We start from the raw sequence: 22,271 nt of genomic DNA, 5'->3' as shown, positions 1-22,271 counted from the left end.
GACCTTTCCATACGGGAAACTTCTCTGGATTTCAGTGCTTCTTCATGTTTAAGTTAACAACCAAACAATAGAACCAAAAAAACGCTCTTACTTTCTGGTATCCATAAACCCCACAGAGTTTATTGTCCCTCCAGGTTTTTTCCATCCAATCAGATACTTGCTAGTAGCACCCTGGCGAGGGTAGAAAGTCCTAGGACCAGAGGAGGAGGAAGAGGAGGAGGAGAAAGAAGGTGCGAGCTGTGGGGAAGTAGCAGAATGAAGCTCTTCTTTAGGTGAACTTCTGGCACTGGTGAAAACAACTGGGCTGGCAGAATGTCGTGAGCTCATGGTACTGGGAGAGAAGCATAACAAAGACAAAGCTTAACTTAAATGTGTGTGTATGCATCTTATGTAACTTTTTTTAAAACTGCATTTGGTTAGCAGGAACCCAAAGTAGTATTATTGTGATGTAAAGCTAATAATAATAATACTGTGCTGTTCTCTCATGCCTTCCATCAGACCGGAAAGCACTTTCGAAAACCAAATGAATTAAACTTCACAAGCCACCTGTGAGGTAAAAAAGTATCACCCCAAATTTACAGATGGGTAACCTAAGGCACAGAGAGATTAAGTGACTTCAGGGTAACACAAGAAGTCTTGGTTGAGCTAGCAAGAGAACCCAGGTGAGAGTCCTAGCTCAGTATTTTATCCACAAGACCAGCCTTATCAATACCAAGAGATTTTTTTAGTATCAAAGAAATCCCAATAATATATAACGCTAGAGGATATATATTACTGGCCTTATTCGTTATTGCTCATAATTCAGAGTCTGCTGCTGTCACAGCTGACAATGCCACCATGAGACAACACTCTCTACTATGTGATAAAAATGGAAGCGTTTGAGAGTCCTGCAGACACAAACGTTTCACTGTTACATTTCAGTATTACCAAAAAAGACTGGAGACCGGAAAGAGAGGATAAGTAGTTAGAGGAAACCAGAGTTTTGGTCTGCTAGGAATCAGTGTGGATGAATAGACTGAATACTTCTTTGATGAAAGACTCTGGGCAACATCATCAGTACTGGAGGACTGCACTGACTGTACATTGAGGACTTACCTTCATTGAGATCCAAGACCTGAGGATTCTACAAGAGCTGAACCATTCTTCTGTGAAGTCTGTGAGTTATGTAGGCCATGATCAATGCAGTTGCTTGGGTGCCTAGCATTTTAAAGCCTAATTTTCAATTCTAAAAGTTTAAGGGAAAAAATAGGATTGCTCACCACAGTAGGAAGAGTCCTTTTTTCTTTTGTACCCTCTTACTATGAGCATTTAATCAAGAGGAAGATATCATTTGGCTAATACATATTCCCCCTAAACAGCATTCCAGGTGGACTGAACCTTTACCCCATGAAGCTGAATTATTTCTAGTTTTCCCTAGTCATTTCAAGGCAGTTGCACAAGGGAGCAAGTAACACTGGGGAAAGAAGGAAAACGTTGGTTAAATAGGTTATTTTCTTATTTATATCACTCTGTGTAAACAGCAAATCTGTGAGAGCAGTTTCATTAAAAAGAAGAAAAATGGCTAGGCAATTAATTTGCTGTCCAGCAGGCTGGGCCTTAACTGAAATTGAATGGATTGACTTTTAATATCTCTAATTCCTGACATAATATGTCTAGGCAAAGAATGTAGAGAAACAGAGTGCCTCATTCCAGCTGGTTTGCATCACAGGAAGAGAGTCCTGGATAAAACTAGTTTTCATTTATATGTTGATATGAAAGTTAGATGCTGTCTACGAAGGAATCAGAACACAAAATTTTAAGACGACTATATATTATGTTATGCTTTAAAAAGGTGGAGGCATCTGTAACTACAGCAAAACTTCAGGTATAGATTCGGTGCTGGAATGCCATCATATATTTTAAGGACGTTGACACACAATTTTCTACCTTACTTTTGTGCACTGTCTTCTCCATAACTGGAGCACTGGAGGGGGTGTGTGTGTATGTGTGTGAGAGAGTAATTCTAGCATTTGAAACAGATGAGGTTTCTGGTATAAAGCGGTGTTTTCTGACTGTGAAATAAAAATTAAATGGATGGTTGAATTAACTAGTAGCTGAATGAACCCTAAATTTTTAGTCTGATAGCAAGTTCTCCAGTGATCCTGTCATGTGAAAGTGCATTGTATAATTTGTTACTGAAACAATGACAGAAGATATTTAAGGCATCAGATATGGTAACCTATTGTCTACACCGTTCATAATAATACTGAACATTTGATATTATATATCACTTTTCAATTGTAAATCTCAAGGCCTTTGCAAAAGAAGGTATTGTTATTCCTTTTTTTTTAAATAGCAGATAATGAAACTGAGTCAGAGATAAGAAATGATTTGCCAAGGTCACAAATTAGTGTGAAAAATCTCAGTTCTCCTGATTTCCAGTTCTGCTCCCATTCAAAACTTTCTTTCTAAATCTGTTCAGGCCATAAAATACAGCTGACAATCATAATTTCTTCCAGTTATCTGCCAGTAAACTCCCAGATTGAAAAAAACTGGGAACAACTTGCCCTTAGCAGGTCAAAGCACAGTCCACCTGAAATTGCATGTCACAAATTTTGTCCACTTATGACCTGCACAAATATCACTTCTGCTAAGGAAACAGAGCAGAAGTAAGGAAAGAAATTCAGAAGTTGCTTGCCTTTTGGGGGGGGGGGGGGAAGGAGGAGGGAGAGAGAAACATAGTCCATCTGTGAGATATCTCCATTATCAAGTTAAAGTATCAAGTGCTCAGCTGGGATGCGCATCTTAAAAGAAAATTGTATGGGACTGTTCTGTTTTTAAAATATTTTATAGTTCAGAAGGAGTGTGCATTTGAGAACTGGAGGTTTTTCCTTTGTGTAGGAATATTAATATTCCCATTATTTTTCAGAATTGTTAGTGTTAATGGAGAGTTATAGAGGGAGTAGTATCAATGAGGAGGGAAGAGAGGGCTTGTAAATAAATTTCCAAATACATTCCATGTGTTTATTTATACCTATTGTTATCAAGATGTTTCACTGAAGAGGGTATAGTAAACAAACACATGAAATATGCAAGGAACAGTGGGGTGGCAGAGAGGTAGAAAAGTTAGCTCACAACAATTTTTATTTTTTGATGTCCTTGGTTTATATATATATATATTACATTGCTCCCCACTTGTCCTTGTTTAGATACAAATATTTAAATAATTAATAAAATAATTAAATATTTTTGGAGGTGCTCAGTTTTACAACATGAACATTCTAGGGATTAACCTGGTACTTTAGTGGCTGCATACTGTGCTGTTGACACCCGGGGATCAAAAGCCCCCAATCCACAAGTTGTTGAATTACACAGTGCAAACACTCTGAAGTCAGTGGGGCACTGCACAAGTAAAGGTGTTTGTCTGAATAGAACCTGAAGGCTTGGGACACAAGTTTGGGTACTGTCTACATGGGCCAGAAGGGGCTGGAAGCACTGTAGAGGCAGCACATTCCATTCCTGGGAAGAAAGTAAGGGATTCACATTGTTCAAGCTGGCAATCTGAACAGTTTGATTGTCTCTGAAGGGAGCAGAGTACAACCCTCAGGCTTGAGAAAAGGTTGTTTTTACACTGAACTTGAGCGTGGTAACAGGAAAGAATAAAAAAATATCTTTTCCTCCAACACCCATAAAAGAATCCTAGATTCTACTCATCTACTCAGCAAAATATTGTCCAATCATGAAATACAACTTTTTAAAAAGCAATTTAATACCATATCTGGATGGAAATATCAGGGATTTTGTTTTTAGTTTTGATAGTGAAGACCACAAGAGACCATTTAGCTAGTGAGCAAATGAAAGTCTGACAATTCATATGTTTCCTTTTTTATTTTATGAAATTCAAACTATCAGTGCATATGGTTTCTGTTAATGATGTTCAGATATACTGATTCTGTGTAATTACCGCCCTACATTAATGCAGTCCTCCTGGGACGCCATGAGAAACCTGCATAATCAATAGAGATTTTGGGAATGGGGGTGGAGAAGGAAAATAAAGCCCAGCCAGAAATACTGCTGCAAAATGTAATCACTATAATTTACATTTTGCCACCAATTCTCAGGTACAAGTTCTTTTATGCTCTGCCAAATGATCTGCACACTAATTACTGTTCCTGTCGTCTAAATGCACAAACACCCTAATTTGCAGTTATTTTATTTTCTGCAACTCTGTTCATTTTGTCACCAAACTAAGTTCCTCTTCCTCCAGCTCAGAACGGTTACCTTTATAGATCATACCAAAAGTATTTTAGGACTTCAGCCACAAGGTAAGCCTACAAGAAGTGAAGGGGAGGCTAAAAAAAAAAGGTGTGTGTGGAACCATCAAAAAGTGTACATGCCTTATTGAGTAACAGCATGTTCGTATTGTCACTCTTGACTTTCCTCTCTCCTTCCTGACCTGTCAGTAACCCTCACTTACAGTGTCATGTCTAATCAAGAGTGCGGGCTCTTTTACTTTGTTTTCAGGCACTGAATGCATTTTTAAATGTTCAAAAATTATAAAATAATAATGAGGGAATACAAGGTAGTCTGTCTTTTCTCCATGGCTAACAGACCAAATATTGTGCATTAATTTTGCAAGGTACTGTGTGACCATATTTCCAAACTAGGGTGCCTCAATTCTGTTCTATAGATTACTATATCATTTCTCTGTGTAAAGAACTGTACTTTTGTTTGTTTTCAAATAAAGCAAAACAAGACTGTTATATTTTGTGTAAAACCAGAGTAGTTTATCAAGAAAATTCAACTCCATTCTGAAAAAATATTTACAGGAACAAACAATTTAAGTGTAACTAGAGAAATGAGAATTGGGTTAAACCAAATAAAACATAGAAAAATGTCATGTTTGGAGACATATTGCTATAGTACAGCGAATTAATGATATGGTTTGACAGGCTAACCCTACTATCAGTTGGTATCAGTTTGTATATATTTCATGATATCAAGTTTCCTTTTTTCTTTTCATTCTCTGCCACTTTTTTATTGACACTATTTGCTGCATGGAGGAGAGAATTCTAGAACCTCAACAGCCCAAACACGTTTTTACTGTTAAGAATATCTTCACAGTGTAGCTTTTAGTACTTACTGTAACCCAGGGATTTACCATGGTCCTTTTTCTCCTTTCTGAAAAATTTATTCTAAACAAAAATGTTGCTGGCAACTTTCCAGCATTGTCTTAAAATAAAAGTTATATATGTCAGGTAAAAAAATCAGTGTAAAGAGATGCTTAACATAAGGAGGCACTTAATGCCTACAATGCCCCTAGAACACAGACAGAATAGTATGGAACCCCATTAATAAAATCCCTAACTCAAATTAACGTGACACTGAGTGCAAGGAAATCAATCACTGCATTACAGACTCTGTGGCAACCCCAACTTCCAGCTACACTATCAGAAGCTGTTAAACTGGATGGTAAATCTCCAGCTTTGCCTCATCTCATTTCTCCTGTAACAGAACTGTCAGACTGAAGAACTGTTAGCATCATATTTTCTACCCTCCAGCCCACTAGATATCTTAGCTGTCTCTTAAAAATACAAAGAAATTAATACAAATAATAATAAATGCAACTGCCTGCCTAAAACCAGGAAGGAAAAAAAATGATAAATGCTTTCCCTTGCAGATTTAGGTTTTTTGCTTAGTACTATAGCACAGATGCATTTTTCTTCTTACAATGATTAATAACATTTTAAAAATAATTATATTTAGTATTTTGGGAATTAAGCTAGAAGATCTGAATTTTTTTTCACCTCTAATTTTTATGATTCATTTGTAAATGAGGGCCTTTCATCTAAGGAGCTCAAAGCACTTTACACAGATGTTCATTATCTTCATTTTACAAATGGAGAAACTGAGACAAAAAGGTAAGGCGCCTGGCCTATGTCATACACACAGTCAGTAGTAGAGTGGGTACTAAGAATCAAGGTCTCCTCATTTCCTTGTCCCTTACTGCATGTATTAGATGGCACTACCTCCCAAGTTTCTAAACAAAAAGACTGGGGGGCGTGGACAGAGGAAGCAAATGTATAGCTATATTTTCCTGTATGAAACAACCACCACTTGAAAAAAAAGAAACAAAAATTCCAAAATCAAATGGGCATCGTTAAATTTATTTATCCCCTTGTTGACAATGATTTGAAAAGCAATGCTTGCACGATGTTCCCTATAATACACCTATCATACTAAAATCTTACATCATGTGTAACAGTGGTAGAGTGGAGCATGTTCCTGCTATCACAAATATTCACACACTCCTTAGACTGACTGGACCCACCAGTGGGAGATACAAATACCACATGCAGTGTCCACTGTCAAACACCTTACACAGTGGGATCTTTCAAACCTCTGGGTTAGCCAAAACAGGCACACAATTTTCCCTTAACACTCACTTCTCATCTCCGATATGTTAAAGAGAGAGAAAGTGAAGGTGGAAGGGGCATCAGTCATGACTTGAGAGAAAATTACCTTGTGTGGGAAACGGCATCACTAAGACTATAAGCACTGTTCTCTCTTGTTAAAGGATTGGAAGCTGGTTGACTCTTGGTGTGAATATCCAGGCTTAGTGAAGACTCCGTCTTCCGGTCTACAACATGGCTTTCTTTTTCTAAAGTCCTGTCTGCGATGGAGACTACTTCACTGGAACTATGCCACAGTGGTGTCACTTTCTCCTTTGCAAGCCCTGATCGAGGAGACGTTGCTGAGGTTCCCAGAGAAGCTGTGCTGCCATGGCTGGGGCCGTAGGAGGTGGTATCTATGCCACTATCAGCTGAAGTCCCTTGAAGGTAGTTGTAGCTGTTCAGCTCTGACTCAGTGCGGTCGCCACTGTCATACCATTTCTCATCACTATGGGCACTGGAGGCATTGCTGGAGAGAGTATTGCTGCTGGAGTGGCTGGAGTAGTGGCTGTCAGACTACAAAAAATGTTCATGACTTTAATTCAGAATGATCACAAAGAAGACAAGACAAAGAAGGGACAACTGCACTACGGAAGCTCTACTTTTACACATGTCTGAGGGGACTTAGAAAGTCTAAAATTCGCAGACATAACTCAGGCCATAAGTTTAATGCCCATTTTAAAAGCTTGGTATGACTTTGGGCGGTCATGCCTTAATTTATCAGAGGAAGTCTAATTTGCCCCACAATATTTTTACACCATTTACTTTAAAATTTAGTCACCTGTACTAAGCCTGCTCACAAGTAAAAATGACCATTCACATTTAAGCTTGTGATATTCAATCGCAACTGCATAACCATAGAAAAGTGCCCAATTCTTCAACAGTGCTTATAATTAAAGACAGCACAGATGCTAATTTTAAGGTGGTTAGAACACGAGAATCCATCAATCCACAACTGAAGCATGTGTTATTTCAATAATCTGATTACTTACCCAAAAGTTTGAGAAAGGACAGAATGGGCATCTCTGGCTACTCAGATCCCCCTTTACTAGGAAGCTCACTGCTTCCTCAGCAGCAATCTCCTTTGCAAATAAACACTGAAATGAATTACTGGGAATGCTGCATGCTTCACAAACAGATGTATGTATGACAAGCTCCAAAGGGTGTTCCTACCCAGTTCTACAGGGTCAGAAGGATGTAGTTTTCTATTCAGTGATTGAACATGTATATAAAGGTAAGAAAAACTCCTTCAGGCAGGACTCCAGCAGCTATTATGGAAGAACCTTTCCAACTAAGGAAAAAGTTATGATCACATTTAAAGGAAATAAATGAGAGAGACTAGCTAAAGAAAGAAAAATGAAAACAAAAACAAGTGTAGAGGCAAGAGAAATGCTATTTATATTTCAACGTATGTGTATGGACTGCTGCGCCAAGCTTCTAAACACTGCCATATGAAGCATTTTTGGTAAATTGCCCAAGTCTTGCATCTGTGGCCTGGGACTAGCTATGGGGATTTACAAAGGATACTTCCTTTGGGAATAATCAGAGTTCCCACAAATACTCCACTTATCACCAGGCACCAGACCAAAAACCTACTGTTCAATTGGCAGTAAAATATTTCTGCTAAGAAATTTGCTATTAGAGCCGTGCTTAGCTTCTGGAATACTGAAAAGGCAGCAGATCTGCTTTGCTGACTCCTCTATATTCTAACAGAGAAGTATGGTTTTTTGCTGATTTTATAACTATGTTTTTGAAAGATACTTTGCCTTTGAACGGCACCCAGACCTTTTGGGCAGAAACAGAGTCAAACATTTAAAAATAATTTTTAATAAGTTAACTTACATGACCCTGCTTATTTGGAGACAAATGAACGACAGGATCCTGCCTCATCAGTCTTCCACTGGGGCTGTCTCTGAAGGATGGCAGTACTTTTGATACAGCTGGGAGATGGCATGTGGGTTCTGCAACACAGCAAGCAACATTGCACTTACACAGTATATGCACTGTAGGGGCATGTGAGACAAATTAAGAAAACTTGAAATCTGATGTTACAGTTTGATTTTCCCCACTGCTGTCATTAACCAAAACCTTTGGACAGACAGTCATAAATTTATTTCAAAATACAGAATGTATGGTATACAAACCGCTTGTAAAACAAGTGCCAAATCCACACCTGTAGTAAATCAGTACAGCTCCACTGAAGTCAATGGAGCCATGAATATTTACATCAGGTGAGGACTGTGCCTCAAGTGTCCAGGAGGATGGGGCCAGGATATTAAACCAGGTGCTGGCGTATCGTAAAAATGAATGTCTCTTTGTTCACATGGCCAGAGGAGAATAAATTAGAAAGCTTGAGGTCCATCCCTGTTTAGTTGTACTGTCAGCAAGGCAGAACAGACAAGTTACAGTGATCACTTAACTATACACATTTATTTCCCCTTTGAACTTCAACCATATCTTATAGAAGTACCCCTAGTATTTCTCATCAAACCATTGAAAACAAACAGATATTTTTAAAAGAATCTATTGTCTAGTCCTAAATAGCAATATCATCTGGCATACTATTTCCATGCCACTCAATGGTTTTGACTGTACTCCATGAAAATCCGGTTACTGACCTGTAGCGTAACTTGTTTTTCGAGATGTGGGTGCAGATGTGTGTTCCACTCAGGTGCACCTGTGCTCAGCCCATCGAAGCAAGAGAACTTTGCTTAGTAGTACCCTTCAGGGCAATGTTCATGCCCTCTGGTCCTCATAGCCCCTCCCATGGCTAAATAAGGGCAGCACTGCCCCAACCACCCTCAGTTCCTTTGCACCAGAATCCAAGACTAGGACAAAGGATGGGTCATGGAATACGTATCTGCACCCACATCTTGAAGAACAAGTTATAGTACAGGTAAGTAATCATTTTTTCCCCCAACTGGTTGCAGACATGTATTCCACTGCGATGATTCTCAAACAATACTGGTAGGAGATAGGGCTTGGAGTCTTCTTAAACAATGACTGCAGAACTGCCTTCCCAACTGACTTCCTTTCCCATCTGACCTAGATGCTGTGGTAATCACATAAGGTTTGGCAAAAGAATGTACAGAAAACCATGCAGCAGCTCTGCAAATGTCCAAGATTGAAATATCACTGAAAAATGCAATCGACGAGGCTTGAGCCCTTGTTGAATGAGCCCGTAAAGACTGTAGGGGTGTGGTCTGAGCTACTCCATAAGCTATGGTAATGCAGGAAGTTATCAATCTAGAAATTGTCTGCACAGATACTGGCCGACCTTTCATCTGATCCACATAAGAGACAAAGAGCTGAGGTGGTAATGAATAAAATGATTTAATTCTTTCCAGACAGAATGTCAGGCACCATCTCATTATCTAACGTATGAAGCTGCTGTTCATCTGCATTCGAGTGTGTCTTAGGAAAGAATACAGGTAAGTAAATAGCGTGGTTAAGGTGAAACTGCAAAACTATTTTGGACAAAAACTTTGGATGTGGCCTCAAGGACACTTTGTCTTTGAAGTACTGTGTATATAGAGGCCATGCCGTAAGGGCTTGCAGTTTGCTTACTCTTTTTGCAGAAGATATAGAGACAAGAAGCATGATGCTACTAACCCAAATGGAGGACCCATGAGGGCTGCCAGTACAGTACAGAGGTCCCACAATGGGACTGTTTCCTTAACATGTGGAAACAGGTGGACAGTGCCTTTCAGAAATCTCACTACCATGAAGTTTGAGAAAACTGATCTCCCTTGGATTGGAGGATGGAATGCCAAGAGCATTGCCAAGTGGTCCCTCAACAAGATAAGAGCCAGATCCGAGGACTTCAAATGAAATAAGTAATCCAAATCTCCTGAACACAAGTTAACATTCTCTTATTGACAAAACCGAAAAATGTTTTCACTTGGCCAAACAGGTAGTACTAGTAGGTGATTAGAACTCTCCTAACTGCTTCTGAACATTGATCTTAATTCTCACCTAGCCTTCCACACTGTGAAGTGCAACACTGCTCAGTGCCAGATGTGCAACCTGGCCAGGGTGCTGAGTCACTAGGTTGGGAAGATAAACACGAGATCTGGGAGTTTGAACAGACAGACTTAGGTCAAAGAATGAACACTGTCTTGGCCAACCTGATGCAATAAGAATCAATGTGGCATGGTCCAACTTCAGCTTGAGGATACCTGAGAGAAACCGTAACATAGCCTGGAATTCTTAAAAAAATGTAACTTCTCATGTGTCTTTTCAGAAAACAAAGACTGTCCATCAAATAGTATGTCTTCTATGCTCTTTTTTATGTACACAGCAATGCCTGAGTTCTGCAGCCAAGAAGCCCTCTTCACTGAGACATGGCAGTATGCCACATTCCTCTTAGAAGAGGAGGAAGAGTCTCTTTGAGCCTGGGAGTGGCTCTGATTAGTTTTATGAGTTCTTTTCCTCAGGGGAGCAGAGGAAGGGGACTGGTCCCTTTTTCTCTGAGAAGAGAGTCTGAATCTGGTGGCCTATCCAGGGTCCACACCAGCTCTGAAGACTGATGGCCCTGGTGATCTGCGGAGGGCCCCAGGGCTAAATCTGGCTTCATGGCTTCTTCCAGGAGGTGCTGTTTTAAACACAAGTCCAAGGCAACTTGAGTGCTTTTCTTAAAGGAATAGCAAATGGAGCACTCTTTATTGTCTCTCTCTCCTAAAACACAACAAACAACATGTATGGGGATTGTTATTTGGAAATGCCACCCCACAAAAAGGATGGAGCTTAAATCTGGTGAGGGCATACCACCATATAACACTATAAACAGAACTAATTCCTAAACTGTCTACAAGGGTACTGCTAATTAACAATTTACAGACAATCACACTGTCGTCGTCAGAAACTGACAGGTAAAATCCACATGGCAGGCTCCAACTCAAGCCACGGGCAGTGAGAAGGAACTGAGCGGGGTCAGAATAGTGTCACCCTGATATAGGCATGGAAGAGGCTATGAGGGCGCAAGTGCTACCCCAACAGGGACTGGTAAGCAAAATTTCTGGCTTCAGTGCATTGGGCGCATACACTCTTGAGTGGAATACAGTTCTGCAATGACGTGAAGGAACAGCATATATTTGGCCTTGTCTACATGAGAAAGTTGTACCAATTTAACTAAAACAATTTAGAAATGGAATTAATTAAATGTGGGCAATCAACTTGTGCGGACACTCGTACTTGGTTTAAGTGTGCCTTATATCAATTTAAGGTAAGTGGATAAGGAGGTGTTTGAATAAAAAAAGCAGTTAATTCTTTTCTGAGAGGTCGCTATAGAATATAGAGGTCTTGCATGGAAAGTTCCCCAGCAGTATATATTTGCTTTCAAAGAGCTAAAAGTGGATGGGTCTTGGTGACAGTTCTTCACATGGACCTTCTAGAGATACTGAATACTCTGCATTCTTAAAATGCAACATTTAAGAGAAAATTGTGCTTACAAAAACCAAGGAACTTAGAGTACTAGAGGGTCACACACTTCATAGTTTTTGTAGGCCATATTTGGGGTCAGGAAGGAATTTTCCTCCAGGGCAGATTGGAAGAGGCCCTGGAGGTTTTTCGCCTTCCTCTGTAGCATGGGGCACGGGTCACTTGCTGGAGGATTCTCTGCTCCTTGAAGTCTTTAAACCACGATTTGAGGACTTCCATAGCTCAGACATAGGTGAGAGGTTTTTCGCAGATGAGGGTGGGTGAAATTCTGTGGCCTGCGTTGTGCAGGTCAGACTAGATTATCATAATGGTCCCTTCTGACCTTAGTATCTATGAATCTAGGCTGAGTTTATCGCACTTCCCAGGGGCTCCTTGAATCCCTCCTCACGAGCTCCCTACATTCCACCCTCCTATCCCGCACTGTTTCAGGGATTCCATTCTCCCCTGCTGCCAACGGTTCTGTGTGGCCCGCCCATTATCTCTCCTCCCATACCAAGGTTCCCAATTCTCCCCCACCATGCTGGCAACTCTTGTGTGCACCCCTGTTCCCACTTCCCCCACAGGCTCCATTTTCCCCACGGCTGTGTGCGCTCCCCATTTCCCACTTACCCCATTCCAAGGGCTCTGTGTACTGCCCTTCCCGCACAGCTGTGTCTCCTCCTTCCCCCATACTAGGTTCTTTCAACCTTTTCGTCCACCAGGGGTTCTATGTGCCCCCCTTCCTCCCTGCCTCCATTTCAGGGTCCCCTATTCTCCCCCATGGCAGTGGCTCTGTGTTTGCCCCCATTCCCTTCATCTCTTCTCCCTGAAGGCGAGTCTGTCTGCTCCCCATTTACCCTTCCCCCTATACTAGGTTGCATCCCCATTCCCACTTCTTTCCATGTTCATCATTCCCCCTTCCTCCTATGCCAGAGGCCCTACCTGTCCCTCATTCCCACCTTCTTCCCATGCCAGGGGCTGTTTTCCCTCTTCCCCACATACCATGGTCCCCAAACTCTGCCACCACTAATTTTTCCCCAAATCAATAGTGTTTTGGTTACTGATGGCTAGAACATTCCCAGAAAATTTGGAATTGATTGAATGCAGCATTCAGAAGTTATCATGTTACCTTCCTACCCACAGACAAACAGTAATTGCATCAAGTGTAGCATAAGGTGTTTGCAAGCTTGGTCAACCAGTTGAAACTGGGCAAAGTACAGATGAGAGCTACCCAAACCTCCTCAATATAGCTACTCTCTCTCAACCTTTATCTAGAGCATTATTATCATTCTAGCCCTAATGAGTCCTCTTCTGGTAAAAGTGACAAAATGGTGATTAGGTGCAATGGACAAAAATTCTTTAAAGTCTAGGGTGAAGCAGACACAGCTTTGTGTGAATCTACCATGCCTTATGTCCTACCTATTTACAAACCCTAATACTGCCTTCTTAAAGCTAAAGAATTCTACTTATTTTGTGGTGAACCAAACTGCTACATAGACTCATCAGAACTGGCATTACAGCTTCTAGACAGAGAGGCAGCTTACAGTCAGAACTGTCTGAATGCAGGACACTACCCAAGAGAGATACTGAGATTATAGCCCTGTATCCTCTTTGTTTGCTTTTGATGAATCTTGGAACCACCTTTCCCACCAGAAACACAATTTTTACAGCTCCTTTCACTTTCTTTAAGCCAATACTGTAGTATCTAACATTCCACAGCAGAACTTGCTGGCAGCTCTATCCAATGCCAGCGCCAATACACAGCAGAGAAGCTGCAGAAGTAATGCTGAACAAGAGATCAGTTTTACATGTGTGGTTACCATCACAACAATATGAAAACATATGCAATTGAAAATCATTCTGTCAAAATGAGAATAACAGATGAGTATAATCACAGGTTTTCCATGTTAAAAGGAGAAAGGAGGAGGGGATGACAGATGTCTTCAGTAATAAGGCACAGCTCACTGAGGCTCTGAAGTTACTCGAACAAAGTATGTGTTCAGAACCTGAGAATCACATTGCACTTCCCAAATGTCTGCTGCATTCACTGGATCCTTTATTCTGTGTTCAAGACTAGCACATTTATATAGGAATAATAGTGAACTACAATGCAGTAAGAAGGTCTGATGTGCAGACAAGATTGGGAAAGATATGGACTTCCAAGAATAGCTTCAATTCCTTGGTCCTAAAATGTCCTGAACTCCTACTAACCTATAACAGAGGAATTTAAAAAAATAGCAACCTTGACCAAACTAGTCATATTGCAACAATGCAACTGGTTGGCTATTGTAGTGCAAAACTTGTATCAGTGTCAGACTCTCATTGGTATCAACTGGTGTCAAGATGTCATCTTAGTGCACAACAGCGATATATAAAGAAGGAAAAGGTCTATGTACTGATACTCCAAATGAGGGCTTAACAATGCAAATCTTCAGTACCCAGCTATTTTATGTAGTTAATATATTTCTTCAGCTGACAACTTAATTGCAAAATGCAAAGAAAATGTATACACTGGTGGAAGGCAATTCTAATCAAGCTAAAGATTTATTTTACTATTTAAACTTAAATTGCATTTTTTCCATTTTGTACATGGGATTTTTATAGCTTCAATGATCAATCAATTTGCATTTATATAGCACCATTTGAAAGGGAACATTACAAACACTTAAGATAAACTAAGCGAAAATTAAACTAAGCCAAACCACTGGGGAGAGTAGGTGAGGTCAAACAAGCCTTCAACAACAAGACAAACTAATAACCATGTCTATCCAACCACTTCTTAAGGACAGGGTGTTCCAGAGAGTGGGAGAATTATGGAAAGTTGAGCCTCAGAATAACTTCAGTCCTTCCTCAGGTGATACTCAGAGGTCTCAAAGACACAGATGGAAGTATATCTAAAATCTAATAATTCATTCTAATTAATGAGAGTAACATTCACAAAGAGAAAATACAGTGGTTTAGAAGCTTCTCCCACTGCATGGAGAAATATATTACCAAAGTCACCTTGTGGTTAACACCATTTGCTTACTGCAGAACTTAATTACCTACCCATCTGGTCAGCAATACTATCCTCACTCCTCTGCCAGCTTGGTGTGGATTTGCCGCTGCTACCAGTATCCGTCTGCGTGTTTTGCCTGTCAATAGAGGCAGGGGATCTACGACTCATTCCGAACCTGTTGTAGTGTCCCCAAAACAAAGGTAGACAACAGTTTTAATTATGCTTAAATCCCATGTAGAAAAATAGCACTTACAGAAAAACGGTTATGATATCAAGTAACTTGACCCAGAAATCCAGAAACATAGCTGCTTGTGGGATTTATAATACTTTTCCTTTCAGTTGTTGGGGGTCACTTACCACCTCTTATTTATAAAATACACAGTATATATATTAAACCATTAATTTACTGAGCACCTCTGTTCAAGAACTGCTGGTTTCAGTTAAAAAAAATTATTTAACCAAAAATGGGTCCTAACTGTGTACTAAATCACCAGTCAGCATGCTAAATCAGATGAACTTTTTTTGTTCTTAAAATATGCTAAATTATTTTGTTGCAAGATGTATTCTGGAAGGTTCAAAAAGTGTTAGTTGTTTTTACTAATGTAAACAGTAGGTTTACCTTTTTCAGTTGACTAGCATTGAGTTTTGAGCAGTGCTTACTTTGTGCCAGGTCTTGCCAAGGCTAAGCCCTGGCACCTCTAGGCTTGGCAGTTTATAGCCCCGGCACCTCTGGGCTTGCTGCATCAGTTATGAATGTAAAAAATTGTTGAGCCCCAGCACTTTTTTCATTACAAATTAAGCACTGGTTATGAGAGAACTATTTGTCACAAACAAGTGGCACCTGGGAAAAAGTTGAATGTTTATATCATAATTGAATTTGTTTTTTGCAATTTCCCATACCAATAGGCATTAACATGAGATTTTTAATTCTTCAGCCAAAAATGAGTGAAAAATTAGGGGGGGCAATCCGTTCTTTAACAATGATTGCTTTCAGTGTTGCTGTAGCCATGTTGGTCCCAGGATATGAGAGAGACAAGGTTGGGGAGGTAATAGCTGTTACTGCACCAAGTTCTATTGGTAGAAGGTACACAGAGCTGAGGAAGATCTCTGTGCAGCTTGAAAGCTTGTACCTTCCACCAACAGAAGTTGGTCCAACACATGACTGGTTTGTCACATGACCAGTCATGAGGAAGTCCGATGGGCTAATGAAACCTCCAAAGGCTGAATTAGAATTCTTTTTTATTGAAGCACCAATTTCATATCAAAGCAGAACTTTTTAAAGGCTGATTTCATTCAATAAAGGTGTGATTTAAAGATTACAAGTTTTACTGAAAACTAGTGGAACTGTGGCCCCAACTCACTTAGACTCTTTTGAAAAATTAAGTATTTAAAAGGTGCTGAATCAACAGTCCTAGACCAAGAAGTGCTATCTAGCCACACAAATACAACATGGGGAGTGACTGCATGAATTTCCCTACACTGCCATTAAAGTGGGCTGTGAGGTTTTACAGACTTCATAGACTATTATATCCTTGGCTTATCTGCTGAGGTGACCATCATATCACTATGTGTCAACAGTAGTAGTGATTTTTGGGATGTGGGCATTTGTCCATTAATAACTAGATGGGCCATGGCATAGCCATTACCTGGCAATTTATGGTGAATGACTGATTTGGGTTAGTTTTAAACTTGTGGCTTTGAGATAATGGATCAGCTTTGGCTGAGATAGATGAATATCTGAAGCCATTGTTTTTCCTTAATTTACACACACATTTTTGGGTGGGATTTTCAAAAGTGCCTAAGGGAATGTCTACACTGCAATAAACACCCACAGCTGGCCTATGTCAGCTGGCTCAGACTCGTGGGGTGCAGGCTGAAAAGCTATAAAACTGGACTGTAGATGTTTGGACTCAGGCTGCAGATTCCCAGAGCCCAGGCTCCAGCCCAAGTTGGAATAGCCACACTGCAATTTTATAGCTCTGCAGCCTAAGCCCCCTGAGCCCGAGTCAGCTGAGACAGGCTAGTTGTAGGTGTTTTACTGGAGCGTTGACATACTGTGACTGACTTTAAAGAGCACAGGCCTGATTGAAAGTCATATCATGATGAGATCTGTCAATCAAATTCATTAAGACACTGAATACAATGTATTCAAATTGTGGTGTGATACTTGTATATGTCTGCTCAATAAGCAAGTATCTGACAAGCAGAAATCCACAGCAAAAAACAACTCAAAAGCATATCAAGAAGGTGCATATACAGAAAGAAGAGGTCATTTACAAAAGGCCAGGCGTTCAGGATGTGGTACTAATCTGCATAGTAGCTGCAAGGAAAGTAGATAGCGAGGAGAGGAGTAAAGAGATCTTAAAAATGAATAGAGACAGGTGACTATGTTTCCCCACTTAAATTCAATTGTAGTCAAGGACCATAGCAACCTTGACCTAAATTCTGGGGCAAGACCCTACGTATTCAAAGATACTCCAGTGGAGCAGATTGGAGATTCTGTAACAACTTCAGGAAAATCACACACAAAAATTGAAGTTTCATTTAATTATAAATGAAAATGAAAAATAGTCATAGTATCTCCCCCATCTTATTTAAGATGACATTAAATTTTTTTCATGCTGCCCCAAAATTTTTCATTTTCAAATATGCTGCAGGATAATGTACTGAAAATGCATAACTAACACAGAAGCAAATGATTTTGGCAGTTAAGAGTGGACAGTTGGGGCTTTTGGCATCTGGAAAGATGTGAGGTGTGGAAGATAGTTAAAGTTTGTGTGATGAATCCATTAATGGGATGTTAAAATGATCAGCTGTGAAACAGTTAATTTGACATTGAAATTTGTATTATATTTCGAAATGAATAAAGGGATACTGTTCTGAGAGGTACTGGAGCAACTCCCATCTCCGAACTATCGTTTCAGGTTGTCTGCAGATTCAAGGAGACACAAGGTAATAATTTTACACTCCGCACATATTTGTAGGGTTCTATTAGCAGCCAAGAGAACTAAAACCCTTTTTTATTTAAATGAAAGCCTAGATTCTGAAACACAGGCAAAGGATAAATTCTGGCAAATTCCACTGCTAAACAATTGTGGAATACACAGGATCCTCCTTTATCCATCAATATCTATAAATGTAACATGCTGTATGATTTTAATACTGCAGTTTAAATATTAGATTCAGATCTTCTACTCAGGGTTAGACCATTACTTGAAGGATTTCATGAACATATCCAGAATTTAACATAAAAAAATAAAAACAAAACCACACAAAACCACCATTAAAACAGATGAACAGCAACAGCAGATAAGCTTTGTACACTTCACAACAGTTCACATCATGGAATTTCCCCAGTTCCAACTACTTAACGTAACAGTTGAAATGAAAATAAACACATCCCGCCCTGCCAAACATAGGCCTCCCAGGTGACCTAATACTGAAAGGGAAACCTGCCAACCAGTGGCGTGCCATCATATATTTAGTCAGGTATGCAACTGTACACTTGCATGCAAAATGGCATCCTCAGCACAGGGTGACCTCACACGCACCATAGGTGCAAGGTCATGCTGTGTGGAAGTCTCCATTCTGTCCTATAATATCCCTTCAACATCCCATAAACTTTTTAAGGGATATACAGAATTTAACCTCGTAATCCAAGAGATAATGGGAACTGTCTAAATTAAAACATTGTGAAAGACTTTCAAACAAGTATTACTATATTAACAAACTACATTAGAGTTTTATATTTTTTTAACAAACTGCTCACTTCCCTAAACATTAGCTAAGTGACTATTGAAACATTGGTAACATCTGTCCATACTACCAAATATAAAAAAGGAGTAATTAGAAATTAGTATTTAAAAGAGAAGTTCAAGATCTAAACATCCATTTATCAAATTGTGCAGCATCAGTATTTTATTCTTCACATAATGTTATCCTAATTAACATCCTTGATATCAATATTCATCATCAAGTGCAATGTAATATACTTTGCTTACTTTATGGTGTATTTTTATCAAAGAGGACATCACAGATCCATGAAAATACTGTTGGTTAATCTTGGTGAGGTCTAATAATTCCCCTACTAATTAAGATGCAAGAAACTTGTTTCTTTCTTTATTTTTATTAACTAGGCCATTTAAAACTTACTAATTAAACTAGGAAATAATTAGTGCTGGTTGTAGTGGTATCTTTTATGCCACTTACATTATAAAAGTTGTTACAGGCCTCATGAAAACAGCAGAAATGCATCTTTATTTCCCAAAGGAACACAGGAAAATAGTTTATTTCATACAGCCAGAAAAAGAAAAACATTCATTCATTGTTTTATACTCCTTTTTTACATTCTATTAACATTCATACATATACATAAAAAACATACAATACAAACATAAGTGCACATGAAACACATCTATAATATATACAGCAAGCCCCATCTGGATACTGCTGAAGTGAAGAATGAAGCTTTTGCCATTGTTTTTAATGGGTGAATGATCAGGACCAATAATATAGTAGGATCACCAGTTACTGTTACAATAAAAATAGTTGGATAAAGTTTCCATCCTACTCTCTATTTTCAATTACTCGTATTCTGAAACTTTCATCTTTCAGGCTGAAATTTGTCACGGTTTGTCTTTATACCGAGAGGTGAATTTTTGGACAGCTTTAGCAAGTATGGTTCAGCCATTTACGAGCATGAGAACAATGGGGAGGAGACAGAGCAGCATGGTATTTTTCCCATCATAAAAAAAAAAATCTTGCCAGTTTTTCTAAAGTTTCTACAGCCACGTCAACGTGCCCTTAAAGGTAAATTTGCCAAAGAAACTGGCTGTTTTGAGGATCAGTGCCACTTCTCGTTATCATTGTGCCTTTCATTATTCCAATGAACTGGAATAACTGGTTTGATTTGACAGAATTATTAATCTTTTAAAACAGTGAATTTAGTATGCAAGTGTGGTTTTGTTTTCTGAACTTGTAAAATGCTCAGCAAAGAAGGAAGGATCCACTATAGGTGTGTGCATGACTAACTTGTACAGTGAAATGGGCTAAGGAAGGACTCCTGTGCACTTTGGGATGATTTGGGACAACACTTAGGCACATGCATAAATCAATCCTTATTCAGAACAGTACTTAATCTGTCCTGAATAGGGATGCTTTTCTGAATCTGGGCCTTTGTGTTGGTGTGCAGGAGGGAACCTGCTCTGCAACAGGGGAAGGCACACAGCACCTAACATTTGCAGCGGAAGGTATCTTTCCTGCAAACTTCCTAATCTGTGCTGGAGCAAGACCACCTCAAAGGCACCTCGGGAGCTCTGAGCAAGAGAAAGCACTTGACACCTTGCTAAACCCCATGCTTCCATGCTGCACAGGACAGAGGCTCCTGTCTGCAGACTTTCCTAACATGCATAGGACAGGGTGTTATACTAGTGTCCAGCTAGGTAGTTTCAGACAATGGAATTTACATCACTACTGCCATTTTTGCAATACAGGAGCAGAGATTTCAACTTTATAAGCACCAACATGGAGAGGATTACACACTGACCATCAAACTACCTAAGGAGACTCCAGAGAGAAGCTTCACAGTGTGAACTATTAAGCCGTTTTTCTCCCTTCCTCTTCTGTGTAAGGGGTATTCTTAGGCACGTAGTTCTATGGTTGCCAATTATTTTTCTTTCCCTACTTAAAAATGTTTGCTTCATTTTTTCTTTTCAGTGTTCTCTGAAAAGGATACATATTTAATTTCTTCCTCCATGAGTTTTCCCAAAATGTGAATAGTGGGTCATTCCAAGGAGTTTCATGATTTCAATAAAGTTGGAGGAGACAGACAGAAATCAGAGAAGCTTTTAATATGTGAAATAAATGATATTTTGAACAGTCCCTATAAGTCACTTGATACCCTTATGTCTAAACTATACAAATCTTAGATGAATGTATCACTTTCTTGCTTGCAAAAGCAGTGCAGGCTGCAAAGTCAAAAGCCTAAGAATTCAGTCTGAGTATTGTGCATTATTGATACCATTTAAGAAGCGGAAGCTGTGAGGTGAAGTGAAGAAGTTTGCAACATGAAACCGATGTATTTAATGAAGACTCATATACTTCAAGGTCTCTGCAGATGTTAGCCTGAGTATTGTCAGAGAGAGAAAAAGTGAGAGGACTCTTCAACCTCACTTTTTTTTCAAAAGCGAGGCAAGGAAAGAAAAACTGTTCTAGAAACTGCATGTAAAGAATAGTTTGTAAACCAGCAGAGTAAGCACAGCTCATATATATTTTATAACTCTAGCCACCAAATGGAAGAGGGAAACCTCAACCAAACAGCACCTAAAAAAAAAAAATCTGGTGCCTACCCTTCTGGCATAGATTTTTGTCTGTAGGTTCCCCCACCAGAGCCAGTCTCACTCGAGGACAATAGGTTGCTGGGGGAGTTGCGACACTGCTGTGATCTTGCTAAGGCAATGGATGAAACTGTGACATAGACATCAGAACCAGGAGACAACCTGTTGAAAGCAAACAAACAAACCCAGTTAAAGTCAATAAAATCATAGTGCAGGGCATAATGGGCAATATGCACAAATTGCCACATCAGCAGTAAGCATGGCTTCATGGAGATAGTAAAATTGAAGCCATTTGGAGGGCCATACATATTTTCCCTTATTACTCTATTCCCTGTGGGAATAGTGGGAAAACAGACTTGGAAAAACAACTTTAGAAAAACATGCCAGTTTCCAAAGACTGCCAGAAATAAACTTGTTGAATTCTTTTTGTAGTTTGCTAGTCAGGAATACTGAAACACAACATACTTCATCCACATACCATATAACTGATTTATTTTTACATTTCAGAACAAGCTTTTGTGTGGAATTTTAACAAAATGCAGTACTTACAAATACCAACTCTTTAAGCATATAAAGCTGGTCTCTTTGCTACCGTTGTTTTGTTAATTAAAATACTAGGATTGTAGACTTGGTTAACGTTATTTATAAATGAAAAATGGGGATGTTCATCATTCCTAAATACACAGAATTGTTTGGCTAACACCTTGTAACTTTGCTGGTAACTACATACTTGTGTCACATGGACCTACCTCCTAACAATACAGCAACAGTATATCATAAATGGTTAGCGTTCCAACATTCACGTCTGGACAAAAAGTTGAACAGGGGTATCCTTACTTTGTCCAGCAAGGGTATCTGTCCTACAATTGAGGTTTTGGGTCATCTTTTGGTTCCTGTGCATTCTGCCTCCAACGCATCAAGCAGAGCCTATACTGTTTTAATGATTCTACATATTTTTGCTCTACTTGTGACTGAAGTCAATGCGAATCTTTCCAGTGACTTAAAATGACTTTGGATCAGGCCCTCAGTCAACAAATTATATTTTAAACAAATTGCTTAACAAATTGTAACTGCAAAAAAGTGCAACAC

The 22,271-nt window shown here is 39.4% G+C and overlaps 1 protein-coding gene across 4 annotated transcripts in view; it reads right to left on the bottom strand.

The window, feature by feature from the left end:
* The window catches only part of SIPA1L1 (signal induced proliferation associated 1 like 1), a 382,778-nt gene that overhangs the window by 13,360 nt on the left and 347,147 nt on the right, over positions 1–22,271 (bottom strand). For all 4 annotated transcript variants that reach the window (XM_084631230.1, XM_084631229.1, XM_084631228.1 and 1 more), the window contains 5 exons: positions 21,195–21,344; positions 14,898–15,022; positions 8,274–8,392; positions 6,502–6,947; positions 92–331 (listed from right to left, as the gene is read on the bottom strand). In XM_084631230.1, coding sequence (XP_084487356.1) covers positions 92–331; positions 6,502–6,947; positions 8,274–8,392; positions 14,898–15,022; positions 21,195–21,344 — 1,080 coding nt within the window. The remainder of the gene's footprint in view (positions 1–91; positions 332–6,501; positions 6,948–8,273; positions 8,393–14,897; positions 15,023–21,194; positions 21,345–22,271) is intronic.

This window comes from Lepidochelys olivacea (genome assembly GCF_965140295.1).
Source record: "Lepidochelys olivacea isolate rLepOli2 genome assembly, chromosome: 6".
NCBI lineage: Eukaryota > Metazoa > Chordata > Testudines > Cheloniidae > Lepidochelys > Lepidochelys olivacea.
Note: the sequence above shows the minus strand (reverse complement) of the source record. Positions and strands in the feature narration are given on the sequence as shown.